This window comes from Tinamus guttatus, unplaced genomic scaffold (genome assembly GCF_059628265.1).
Source record: "Tinamus guttatus ecotype Peru unplaced genomic scaffold, ASM5962826v1 Tinamus_guttatus_pri_ptg000327l, whole genome shotgun sequence".
In the NCBI taxonomy this organism is placed as follows: Eukaryota; Metazoa; Chordata; class Aves; order Tinamiformes; family Tinamidae; genus Tinamus; species Tinamus guttatus.
This window is the reverse complement of record NW_028288861.1, coordinates 7353010-7367297: the sequence shown is the minus strand read 5'-3', so window position 1 is coordinate 7367297 and position 14288 is coordinate 7353010. Positions and strand designations below refer to the sequence as shown.

The window sequence follows — 14288 nt, the reverse complement described above, 5'->3', positions numbered from 1 at the left end:
CTCTGGGCTACTGGGAAGGACATTAGGTTTTAAGATCTGCAGGTGCTACATCCTGATGAATCTTGGTTGCTGCAATAAGCCTAATCATTTATTTCCAAGTGGCTGTGCATGAAGTCCCCATCACTTTCATTTAGATGCTGAGCCAATGCATTCCCTTATTACAATGAAGGATCCGAAGACTGACACATCCATCTGGGATAACTGCTCTTCAAAACTGTCATCAAAGCATATATAATGGAATGCACCCACTGAGCTTTATTTACCTGCTATATTTATTTCTGTTATCTGAACTCTGTAAATATAACTACCAAAGCAATCTGCGTGTTGGTAGATGACTTCCAACACAAGCTATGATTAAAGACCAAGAAACCAAAAACAGAGATAACTGATCAAACTGGATGGTTGAGCTACTCAGAGCTAAAAGTAATTTCTTTTAGATAGGCTATGAAAGAAAATGAACAGTCCAAGCAATCTCTCCAAACATTATGGAAACAAATTAAGCATTGTGAGGTACAACAGTTTATTCAGTTCTGCCACAGACAATCTCAGAAATTGTCACACTTCATTCTTTGGACTCCTGTGGATCTCAAATAATTGCTAAGAAAATCTGTTCTGAAATCCTATGCAGGAGTGGAAAACACTCGGGTTCACAAGAATTTAAAGTTTGCAAATGTTTTCTATTTGTAGTGAAACAGATTTAACTTTCCTAAAAAATAAGAACTCAGAAGAAAAAAAGTTTAGAAAAAAATTAATTTCAAATATTTTTATTTCAAAATGTCTTTTATATTTCAAAAATACATCTTAAAGCACCTTAGATGTACACTGACCTAAAAAGGTAAAATTAAAGAAAAAATATCATTGCTATATCATTGCATCACATCAACAGTAATTTACAATAGTTACAATATGTTTGAATATACAACAGTGATGATGACTACTTGAAACATGTTCTAATATCTTTGTAAAACCGAGGCATAAGTAAGTGTCAAAGTACTCACACAACAATAAGTACAAATAAAGTAATACTGAATATCAAACAACAGCAAAATGAACATCTTACCGTATGATATGCTTGGGCTCTACATATATAGGCTCGAACATTGAGAGGATCAACTTCAATGGCATCAGTAAATAGCTGAATAGCTTTGTAGTACTGATCCAGATGTAACAGCATTATCAAACCAATGCTTAGGTAAGCTAAGATGACAGATCTAAAAATGGATTTTTCCTTCTTTTGTTAATGATATCACATGAAACATCAGTGCATTTGCAATAACTTCAACCTTTATGCCCTTTACAACACATATATTTTATAAAGCTAGACTCTGAATTGCACATAGCTCATGCAGCGATCACAAAACACATTACTATCAAATACTAATGTAAGCATATATACATAGTGAATGACAATACCAGTATTAAACCACCTCATTCAGACAAACACCCATTAGAATAGCTTCATTACAGGCTTTGGTAAGTCTGTTACATTTGACTACATGTTAGACACTGATCACCAAAGCCAGCACTTCAAATGTGATTTGTGAGGAAGGGGTGACAAATTTGTTATGATATCTGGACCTGGAATAGCTCTAGTTGGTAATTTTATAAGAAAACACCAAGAAATGCTGAATTCTTCAACAGTAAAAAAATCATTTTTGCTTCAGAAGACTCTAACAAAACACAGACATCTTCCATCTAGCCTGCTAATTCCTTTTTTGACATTTCACTTGGCTGGCTGTTATCAGTCTGTGTTTCTAGGGTCTGCAGCAACTTCTAAGCCTCCTCTAGCAGAATCACCCAAGAGGAGGAGCTGAGGGCATTTGGACCAGCCCAAGGCCTAAAGATTGGACATGGAAGCCATTCAGCTACCTACTGTCAAAGATTGCAAGCAGTAACTTTTATTTCAGCAACACCATCTATTTGCTTTTGCTTAACAAAATATTGTGCCATTTTATTTTGAAATAACATTTGGCTTTTTACTTACATTGCAGAAAATTTCTCTCTCGAAAGACTAATAAAATTATTCAAGCACAAATGATCAACTGTAATGAGGAGTTTTCATCTTTTGTCTTCCAAAACTTAGTAACTTACTTGTCATGTTTTCATATAAGATAAAATAAAGCTAAATTTTAAAATAAATTAACAAATATTTTCATTTACACAAAAGCAGATGAGGCAAAGATACTAAAATAAGATGACATAATTGTTTATGTCTGCACTAATTCTAATCTATTTTCAGATATCACTTATGATTCTATTTTCCTTTAGTATTGCTTTTATGCTCCCAGTTGATCAGAATATAAACAAAATATATTAAAGTTCAAGTCTAATCACCTGTCCAATGCCAGCACGCTTTCAAAGTCACAGATTGCAAATGACCATTGACACTGTTCTGCATAGATGACCCCGCGATGAAGAAAAGAACAAAAATTTTCCTGAGTGTCATTGATGAGCACTGTAGGAGGAGAGGAATAAAAATAAGTGTTCAGATATTCATATATATTTCTGTTATTCTATATAGCTTATCTGTACATTAGTTCTTAATATATCTTAGGAAAAAAATCATAGATAAAGCATTTTAAATCATAACACAAAACATTTAAAATGGCATAAAATGCCTTCAAGAACATAATTACACTTTCCAGCTACCTCCACTCAAAGTGCTAAAGAGAAGAAGGAACGCTTCAGGGAGCCAAAGGGAAAAGAACTGAAAGGGTAACAATGGCAAGAGCCAAAATTCAATAACAATCTTAACAGAAATCAAAACAAGCAAGTTACTACAAGTGCTGGGTGGTTATAGTCCATTTCAATACTTACGGCAGGAAATAACTGCAATATTTTTGATATCAGAATGTAGTAAATATTAGCAAATAGTCATTTCTCTTTTAAATAATTAATGCATTCAGCACTAGAAGAAACACATAATACCAGAAACACTGAAGTCCTGCAGAGCTCTTTTTGGATCAACGTGTCGTAGTATGCAGCCTCTGTAGTAGAACGCTAACCAACAGAAAGGGTCTAGATGAAGTGCTGCTGATAAGTCTTCTATTGCATTTCTGTACTGCTGCTGTTTAGCATATGCCCTTCCTCGATACAGCCTAGTTAAAAAAGATTCTCTGTAAATACAATTTCCCTATTCTTCCCTGAAATTCAAGGCACTAGCAATATATTTAAACAAGATGAATCACAAGCTCAGTGGAAAAGTGTAAGTAGTGTGAATAGACAACAGGTAAAAAGCATGAATAGACAACTATTTTATCAACGCAAATTATAAAGCTTACATTTTCACATTGCTGAAGTTAGTTTTCACTGTTATCCAATGTGCCTTAATGCCACATCCCACTTCTACATAGAATTGTTACATAAATTTATACTATTCCTTTTTATATACAACATAGTAAAATCAGTTCTTCCAGAATTATATCATGTGCTTAATTCTACACAAACACAGGGTAATGACACTCTTCACAGAGCCCATACATGCACATTTGAGCCTCAGTGAGTGCATGAATTTCAGAAACTTCACTGGAGCTTCATGATACTTCAAGATACTGTGTCCTTGTCAGAGTTTTCAGAAGCATTAGTAAATTACATTAGTAATGCAAAAACCGTACGTCAGAAGAAAATTTTGCCCAACTCCGAGGTTCCCCATGATGAACAAGATGTACTGGCAAGTAACAGATACCCCTGAGGGTGTCCTTCACTAGCCATTTACGTTCAGTTTGGATGGGATTCAGTTCCCAATTAAAACATCTAAACTTAATTATCTATTTGTAGATGTCTATAACATATGTTAGGTGTCTGACTTTCCATTAAAGGTGATGAAGATTGAATCATCCAAGAAGATGGGAGCAATTCAGTTCATCCAAAAGTTCCCCCTTTGATCAGAAGAATACAGCTTCAAGCTTTATGGAAGAGCCTGGACACATACTCAGGCTATCTAGAATCTAGTGACTATCAACTACATTGCCCACAACCATAAAGCAACTCAGAAACCTACATCCCAAAAGACAGCATGTTGCCAGACAAACTGAGGTATCATAATCTAGTACTGAATCTCCATTTTCATTTGTACTTTGCATTCATGAATACAGCTTGGAAGACGGAAAGAATGTAAATCTTTGCAGGAACGATTTAAAAACGAGTTATATTTATTATTGTCAAAGTCATAAGAATTTTTCTCAATCTGTAAAAATCAAAGGCAAAAACAATGTTCTAACTAAATTCTAGGAAAAAAAGATAATTCCCATTCACATAATCAAAATTTTCACAGAAATCATTAATTCAGCAAAATGCTAGAAGTGTCAAGGCAACTAATGGAAATTAGGCACAGAACCATTTAATCCTTAAGGACATTCTTCACTTTGAGTATGTATTTAAATCCAGTTCTTCCAAGGAAAGCATATATTCATGTACATAAGTCCAAAAGACTCTATATTTGCATAACTCCAGTGGGATCTGAGCACATGGTTCTGTGCTTAGCTAAATTAAGGTCTAGGGACTAATCCAAAGTCATTAAAGCAATACAAAGATTCCCCAATGACTATGATGGCCTAGAAGTCTTATTCTATTTCTATTAGATATCTCTTTAGAAATGCAGTTGCTTTATTATGATTTAATGCATATTCAATCTTCTACATATTAATATTATTGTAATAATCCACTTAAAATTCAAATACTTCTGTCAAGCTATATATTATACCTTGCCTGAGCATTCATAGGGTCTTCCTTGATCACAGCAGTAAAATCCTGGATAGCTGTAGTAAAAATTGAACGGTCAAAGAAATATATTCCATGTTTCATAAGTGCATCTGTTCTTTTTGGGTTATACTGAAAACACTATGACAAAAAAAATCATTATTTTATTCATTATTATTTCTGATGATTTAAAATCTTATCCAACAACCAAAAAATACATTCTTTCATTCTCAGATTTCTGTTTTTATTCTCTTGTTCTTTAATTTCTTTTCTCATTTCTGTTAACTGTAAAAGTGAAACAGAAAACCAATGATGCTAGTTTATAACTGCCTCACAATTTGTAGACATTCAGTAATTTACTAAATTATCTGACAGGAGTAACAGAAATTACATATTCATATTTACTCCACAGCATGATATTTTTAAATTATTTTTGAAAGGATAACTGTTCTCCAAACTACTTGCCAGATATATTCAAATGCAGTTAAATATATTAAAGTTATTGCACTAAATTACACAAAATTACTACATTATTGTAATAATACAAAAAGGTGAGCTTACTTTGGCATAATCATCCATGGCCAATAATAAATCATCTTCTTCAAAATACAACTCAGCTCTCTTGAAGTAAGTATCATCATCGGTGGGGCTGCATTGTATTGCTGAACTATAATTGATGATTGCCAATGTATAATCCCCCATTTTTTTATAAATTTCAGCCTTTGACAGGTATGCATCTGAAACATCCCACAAACATATACAAGGCATTATTTAGCAGTCACAGCAATATGTCATCTCCTTACAGGGAAATGAATACAACTAATAGAAACAGAACAATAAGATCAGGAAGCCCTGTTTTATTCTGAGCAATAGATCCCAAAAGTTTGGAGCTGTGTGCTCAGTCCTTGAGCCCATAGAGCTCAAGTACCTGATAGCTCCTGTAGGATTCCAGGGCACTCTACAGAATCCCAGATATTCTCAGACATTTTAGGCTGTGAATAATAGGGCCTTTACCACAGATCAATATAAACAAGAGATGTAGTTTAAATGGGCCCACAAAACAGTAGTATATTGTGTATATTGCCAACCACAAGCTTTTCCAAACCTCTTTTAACAAACTTCTAATGAAGGAAGATTAGAGTAAAAGCCAAACTTGCAATAAAAATCAAACAGTCATAAAGCACAGAAACAGACCAGCAGAGATCAAATGCATTAGTATTCCTTTAAGTGCTAACTTTAGCGAATAATAGAAATTTTCCAAGTGATCCACAGAAGTAGGACAATCCCATTTTCATGTTCTATTGTAGGCCACACTCAGTACAGAATATGACAAAACACAGAAGTACCCAATAGACCCTGACAATTTGATAAACAGCTCTTCCTGAGCCCTGATCAAGGAAGCCTGGTTCCCTATTGCTTTAAACCAAAGCATAAGCGGGACCTGTCAGAGCCCTGGAACAAAAGAATGAAAAAAAAGTCTCTCTGGTCCTTGCAGGTAGTTAGCAAGAACCCTGATGCACTGAATTAACCTGTAACAGATGCAGTGCAAGCAACAGTGACAGAGGCTCCTTTCCCTCCCCATCAGTATGGATCTGACACAAGAATCCCTACTGCAAACATAAATTCATATCTTCAGGAACTCTCCCTGGTGTAAAATTCCTCTCATATTATCAGTCTCTATTTTAGGTTCCTTGGCTCCATGACCCAAATCAGAAAAACACTCAAAACTCCACTGAAATAATGATAAGCCATCTTGTAATTTCCAGCCTATGTTTATTCATGAAAATTTATAATGATTTCATCTTCTGCAGGTGTCCTTCAATCTATATATTTTTCCCCTTCATGACATGTACCTGACAATGTGACCTTTCACAAAAACATTTATCTACTACAGCACCAACTGACTAGCTATAGCTATTTAAACTACAGATTGAGATTATTTAATAAATGAACTCTGTTCAAAAGAGTAATATAGCAGCTTTAAAACTTAATATATTGCTTAGCTATCCTTTGGATGTTCTGCACTGAGAAAAAAGGTTTCAGTAAAATAGTATCAGCTTTGAGTTATTTGAAGAATCATTAAAAGACCTCTTAATGTTAAGCCACTTTCCATTATCTCTGAAAGGTCATAGAGAACAGGGCTGATGCCTGCTTGATCAGGGAGGTTAGACTAGATGATCTCCAAAGGTCCTTTCCAACCTTAATCATTACTCTCAATCCTCAATACTTACTCTCAGGCCTTACCTTCTCCAGGCTACAAAACTAATCTCCCTCAGTTTTTCCTTATATGTTACATGTTTCTGGATCCCAGCCACTTTAGTGGCCTTCTAATGAACTTTCTCATTTTTCTCTCTCTTGTACTGGGAGTCCAAATTGAATACAGGATTGAAAGTGCAGCATCATGACCATGAAAATATCAGAGAATCACTTTCCTTGACCTGCTGGCCACATTTTCACTAATGCATCCAGTGTAGAGTTAGACTTCCTTGCCACAAGGATGCACTGGTGACTCATGTTCAGCTTGCCCAGGAGGATCTCCAAGTCCGTTCCTGCAGAGTTCCTACCTAGCTGCCAGGCTCCAGTCCACAGCAAACATTCACAACACTTCTGAGAGCCGGCCTTTAGAAGCTGGGGATCAAATCCTGTTCTTTTACTTGGTCTGTCAACTACATGGGTTTTTTTTTCCCCTTGTAAGCTCCTCCTTCTCAGTTTAAAAGATACGGCTGAGCAGAGCTGAAAATATACTTAATATCACACTGCCTCCATTACAGGATTGCTTAACAGCTTTCTGCATTAAATTAATGGATAAAATTGCCATCAAGGTGTTTTTTGTTTTGTTTTGTTTTTTGGCTTTTTTTTTTCCTCTTGGACTTTTTTTTTAAACACACTATAATTAAACACCTATTCTTGTCCCAGAAATCTAACTTCTGTCCTAAACCTTTGAAGATTCCTGTCTGCTTTATAATCTTTCTATAATACAGATAAATTCACTGATACAAGGTTAAACATGTGCAAAAGTATTTGCAGAACTGGGACTAAAGACAACTAGAGAGAAAGCACTGTGAAAAACAACTTGCTTTAAAAGTTTGGTTATGCTTTCATAGAAACTTGCCTGCATTATTTTTGTTCCATTTGCTTATGAAATTCAGGTCATCCAAAGCAGCAGAAATTTTTTCTTGAAAGAGGTAAATCAAATGTCTATGCCAGTAAGCATTAAGTAGTAATGGTTCTAAGCTTATAGCCTATAACAAAATATGAAAAGTAAATTATTATTATTTAAATTGTGGAAGGAAGTTTTAAAAGTGGTCAGAATAGCACACTGGAAATAAGAAACTAATTTTCGCATAGATTTTCTTGTTGTTGTCTCCAGAAAGGTCTAGACCAGCGAACTTCTGTTAAGCCTAAGTACCTAACAAGTTTGACTGATGGCATTTATTTAAAGAACTCGTACTTACCCATATGCAGATTCAAAGTCTATGCTACCAGTATATTTAGTGCAAAATATGAAGGAGCCTTGGATATTATCAGGTTTATTTCTTTATCTGAATTACTTCAAACTGTGCTGTTATGATTCTTTTAGAAACTATAAATACTTCCCTAAGTATTTACATACTCTATATAAACTTTAACAGAAAACACTTGATGGAGATATTATGATTCAAATAATGTATTTTACATACATTCATTATGCATAGAATGGACATTTACCAGGCATGTGGAAATAATATATACCAATAAATATATATGGAAAAAAACATATCTGAGACTAGTCTGCTACAACAGTAATTCTCACATTTTGGTCTGTGAACCGTTTGTAGGATCCATAAAAAACTGAATGGTGTTTATATATGTTCTTGAACAGAAAAAGAAACAATAATGTTTTCACTACGATATGTGACAGCTTAGAAAAGAAATGCTTGGCCCATTGGTCCAAACAGATTGGAAGACCATTTAGGTCTGGAATTTTTAGCCTTTCAGATACTTTACCATCTCTTTCTAAGGTTCTAGGTAAATCAAAAGAAGCAAGAAAAATCATTAAGTTGCTATAAATATGATAAATTATCTGGCCAGATAGATTCTGTGACAGATCATGCAGATTACAAGTGCATAAAATGGGTACCTACATCCCTTTATAAATAAATAAATAAATAAGGATTTATCTCCAAGAGAAACATTAACAAAAACAGTTTTATAAAAGAAGAGTCCATTGCAGGGCAATTTTGAGAAAGAGTAATCAATATGAAGCCAAGACAGAATTAGATGCAGCTATATTGAATGTCATTCCTCTGTACATTTGCTACTGATTTATTGAGCTTTGCATTTTAACAAAACAAACACTATTTAGTTCATTGAAAGGTGCTTTTTGTAAATGATGTTTTGAGCAAGATTGACAGTTCATTGGCATTCTACTCCCCAAGAGCAATATCAACACAAAAGGACTAGTTCAGAGCCGCATTATCAGGTACTGCTGGCCAAGGACCATGAAACCCAAAGCAGCTGGTCCCCCACAACCTCCCAAAACACCAAAGGCTGTGTCAAGAGCTGATACCTGAAGATGCTGGCTCCAGAAGGAGGACATCTTTTGCTGTATGAGGTTATATACAGTATTTTGGGATGCCTATCTGATTACATCTACCTTTAATATAGCTATCTGTTAAATGACAATGAAAGTATCAGTCCCAAAATACAACACGTGACTTCTCTGCACCAGCTTCACAAAAATATAGAATTGTACCATTGCTTAGAGATGCCTTTGAAAGCTTTCATAGCTGCCACTTTCACATGATATACTTCAAAAATATTATTTTCATTACTGTTTTTTCAGCAATGTTTTTATCTTGTTTTGCTTATTTTTTTTTCTTTAGCTGTGCAGAGTCTCAGGCAGAGGTAATGTCAGGTTTTGCAGCACAATAAAGGAAATTTAAAAGTGTTAAAAAAATAAACACATATACGGAAGAAACAGCATTATTGTATAAAATACTAGCGTGCAGTGATATTTTTAATTATGCACTAGAAACACATTGATTTTCAATGTGAAGGACATTCAGCTAGTTACCAACTCTCTTATGATTCTAATTACCTCCCCAGGGAGAAGTCAAATGCTCATTTTAAAAAAAAGTCTTGATAGGAGAAAAAAAAATGGCATTAAATTTGCAACTTACTTTTTCCAAGTCATCCATAGCCGACTTTAATTTGCCTAGCTTTCTTTGTATTGCTCCACGCCGACAATAGTGAACAGCCAGGGGTTGCTCTTCCTTTTCTATTAGCACTGTCAGGCGTCTTACTTCTTCCTCTAAATCTCCAACACTAACCATTGCATCCTCAAGCAGAACAGGCTGTATTGAGTCAACTAATTTGCCTTGTAGATCTGCTTCTTGCAAGTCCACCTTCTCACTTCCTTTGAATAACTTAATACTGGTCTCAAAAGCAGTCCTACTAGCAGGGAAAGTCTCCTCAAACCAGCAGTTCCATATTTCACTGACCCATTTGTGAGCAGAAGTTTCTTTTGGAATCCCACCCCTCACTTTTACAAACTTTTCAAAATCTAAGATGCAAGGGATACTGGCACTACGATATTGTCTGACTGCCAAAGATACCTTGATACTGCATTTATCATGAGTAGGGAGTCTTCCCAGGGATTCACATCTGAAGGAAAAAAAAATATTAAAATTAATTAAAGGTTCCCAGAAGTATTAACAATACCAAATTGCAATCTGCCAGGCAACTATTCAAGTAACTATCTTTGCTATGTTGACAATAATTTTCTAACTTCTCAGCCATTTATGAAAAAAATTACAAAAATCGTGCTGAGTGATTCACGTTTCCATTCAGCATTTACTGCACTTGCATACTTATCTCCTCTGAAAACTTCTAATTTAGGCTGACAAGGACAAGGCTGAACCTAAGAAGGGACCAAAAAGCTAGGAGACCTGAGCATCAATGTAAGTACAAGGCAAACATATAACATATTACTACACACATAGACAGCATCTGTTTTTCTCTGCAGCTCATAGGTCAAGCACAATTATTTAACACCCCATGCCAAAAAAAATGGCAAGAGCATTAATGTTATCTTATGCTTTTCTAATACCTGATTACCTTCTAAGACAATGTCTTCTTTATGTCACAGAATCACAGAATTCTGTATCCCACATGCTAACACATAAATAGTAAGTATCCACTAGGAAAACATTTAGTATGATACATTCAGTATGAACAAAAGTAAAAAACCATGTTTGATATGAACTATGCAGTTTGTGGTACAAAGGAGGTTAGTCCAGCCTAGCATTTAAGTTTCCTAAATACTGAGAATTTCTCCCTTGTCTTTCAAACAAAGCTTGAACATCTTAATCATTCAATTTTGTTAGATCTATTTCTGTTGTTGCATGATGTAACACTTACTGTTTAAAGTGCAATATGTACTAAATATCCTATAACCCCTTGAAAAGTATGTATTTTTTCTTTTCACTGAAAAAGAAATATCCTAAATAACTAAACTATTATTACTAAATTTAAGGGTAATATTTAATATTCAAAAAGATAAAATAAAATATATAATTAAATAATATCACTATAAATTAAAATATATTAGTTAAAAAGCAATACACATTATTTAAAGAAAACCTTTTAAGAATCCTTGGGGGTTCACTTAATTTCTTAATGACAGCTTCTAATTTTCTAGGGTCTATTGTTTTCTTTGATTTCTTTGTTTTCTTTCTTCCTGCAAAAACAGGGTATTTAATCCCAGTCTTCTGAGATTTCTCAGCAAGAACAGTGGCATTCTCACTATCTTCTTGGCCAGTTGAAGCAGGTGTTTTTTCCACTGGTGTATCTGTCTGCCCTGACTGCAGATCATCACAGATTTGTTTCAGTAGATACGTGGTAGGGAAGTTTTTTCCGATGTCTGTCTCAGCCTTTGGCTCAGCTATTTGTTGCTTCATAAACTTCAGCTCTTTCATGCTGGTTTTGAAACTAGCTGACATCTTTAACATAGTGTCATCTTTGAAAGTAGTCATCTCTGGAGCAGACACTGACCTTCTAATAAAACTTATCTATTAGAAAAAAAGGAAACTTAAATTATTTATATGGCCATTTGAAGTAAGATTTATGTACTACCTTTGTTGAGCTTTAATAGATTGGATTTTGTTTTGCCGTGGGTACTACACAGCTGAAAATAACTTAATAGCAGGAGGATGAGGGAGGGGGATGGCAGAGATCAGCATACCTCAGGATACGTGTCGAAAATAGACTCAAAATATTAATTCAGTGTTATCTGAAGCTGCAAAAAATGGCTAAAATACATCTTCTCTAAAAAATATCATAGCAAGTTTGAACTAGAAGCCCCTTTATAGGAAAGCTGAGTTTTAAAAACAAAAATGGGTGCCATTGGTAGTGCCATTTACAAAAATATGAACTGAGATATATTTATGAAGTCAGAGGAAAAGATAGAAATACTCCATAAAATGCTTAGAATTACAGTCGTGTTGTATGGAAGCAGAACTAAAGTCTGAACAGAAACATTCACCCCTGTACTTTGTGTCCTCTTCCCGCATATAAGGCCTATATTCAAAAATCTGTAAATTTAATGGGGGGCTTCTCAGTATAGATGTTCTCCTATTTTGAAATTGAGAGATTTAATATAGCAAATCCACTTGAAAGAGATCTTTGAGGACCTGATTTTTGCATTTAGTAAGAAAATATTAAGTTCAATTCAGTGGAAGAATTGCTTCTACAACCACCATAATTTGAGAACGTATATATGTGCATATAAAGCAATACCTCTAACTTCTCACTGTCAGAAAAATCTGTCAAGGAATGGCTTCTTCTCAGAAGAAGTTTTGCCTGTAGATAAAACAAAAAGTGAAAATAAGTCTGAATTAGTGTGAGTCAAGTATCATACAGCTTTCAGATAAACTTGGCTTTTAAGGGATAAGACTACTAAAAATAACGTCCAAAGAAATCTAAATTTTCCCCCTACTTTGGCCTGAATGGAGTAAGAGTGCATTTATCTATATTTCCAGATGCCTTAAGCCCATTTCCATTGCCAGATGTCCAAAAATCCCAGACACATCCAATGTACTCATACAGACTAACCCTAGAGAGTAAGTGCAGTCAGCTGGATGCTTTCAGGGGTGCCCATGTTCTATACACACGCTGCACAGATACTCTGTGCATGCACAGCAAGTTCAACGACCTCAGAACACACTGTGAACATGCCAAACTGTTGATGACCTAGACTAAATTTACTGGATGATGTCTTTCCAGTTAATATGTATTAGGCAAAACAATTCCTGAAAGTGCTAGACTCACTGAGCATTGATTCCCATTACTTACATACACACATTTATGTTCTCTAGAGAAATGGCTACCAACAGCCTTCAGCTCTGCTGCACAGTTCCAAACCAGTTTATAGTTATGAATACAGCTATAGCATAGTTATGAATATAACTATAATCTCCTTGTGCCTGAAGTCAACCACGATACAAAATTCCAAAAAATGTTATATAAAACAAATTTTATTTTGCAGCTTCCTGGCTGCAAAAGGAGATAAGCAGAACCACAGAACATTTTATTTTTGATATATTGAATAAGGTTCTCATTATTTCTAGCCAACATCTACAAAAAGTGTTCACACTATCAAGTGTTATTTACCATTATCAAATTTATTGTTCTGCTCCCATGCCATCTATAAGTCACATTCTCTTGAATGAGAGATCTCAGATATTCATAGCCACTATTAAACTTGATTTCAAGGCCAAAGGCAAATATGCCTTGCCCAGAATATATGGCCTTCAAATAGGAAACGTTATTCAATTACCTGGATAACTTAGCTGCATTAATAGTCCATCACTGCAGATGAAACTCCAAATTACAACAATATTAAACAGCACCTTCTTTCATTAAAGCATATCTGGGGGCTCAGCAGCAGTAACACTGTGCTAGCCTCGATTGGTCCAATTCTGAATGCAGATACATCCAACTGTGTATTGGTCTTCCACAGTTCCAACCAAGGTCGCAGTAGCACCTCCAGTTTCAAGGTTTCACTTGTGTTTTAACTACAGAAACACTTAGTTCTACCTCAAATTCGCTAGTAAAGAAAGATTCTCTGTTTAATTCTCAGGGCGTCTGGGTAAGCTTCTACCACCTTTCAAACTCTTTTGATAGAAACAGCTAGCCCCGGGTAAACACATTTAACAGCATAATTTGCCACTTGCATGTTCTCTGTGGAGCTTATGCCCATTCCTACATTGCTTCCAAGAACTAGATCTAAGGTGTATGAGATGATCAGGATTCTGTTACCACAAATACCCAGACTACAGCCGAAAGCAACACTTCAACCTGCCACTGGTAAATCAACCTTGCCTATCCTTTAATATTGCATTCTGAGAAACTCTACAAAAATTCCACATAATGGGAAACATCTCTTGTGCTTCCTGATTCTCAGAACTTTTTAGACGATTGGGTAAAGTTGAATATCCAGTAAGCCACCCTGTTAAGAAATGTCATGTTCCCAAAAAACTCTTACATGACAAACTTTCCTCCCAACATAATGCTATCATATTTAAAAATAAGAAGTCTTTAAATATGCA

The 14288-nt window shown here is 35.0% G+C and overlaps 1 protein-coding gene across 1 annotated transcript in view; it reads right to left on the bottom strand.

Annotated features, from left to right (window-relative positions):
- The window catches only part of TTC6 (tetratricopeptide repeat domain 6), a 55115-nt gene that overhangs the window by 17207 nt on the left and 23620 nt on the right, over positions 1-14288 (bottom strand). Inside the window, 9 exon segments of the mRNA XM_088529231.1 lie at positions 1061-1211; positions 2335-2455; positions 2929-3098; positions 4703-4839; positions 5260-5435; positions 7811-7940; positions 9861-10344; positions 11323-11750; positions 12478-12550. Coding sequence (XP_088385357.1) covers positions 1061-1211; positions 2335-2455; positions 2929-3098; positions 4703-4839; positions 5260-5435; positions 7811-7940; positions 9861-10344; positions 11323-11750; positions 12478-12550 — 1870 coding nt within the window.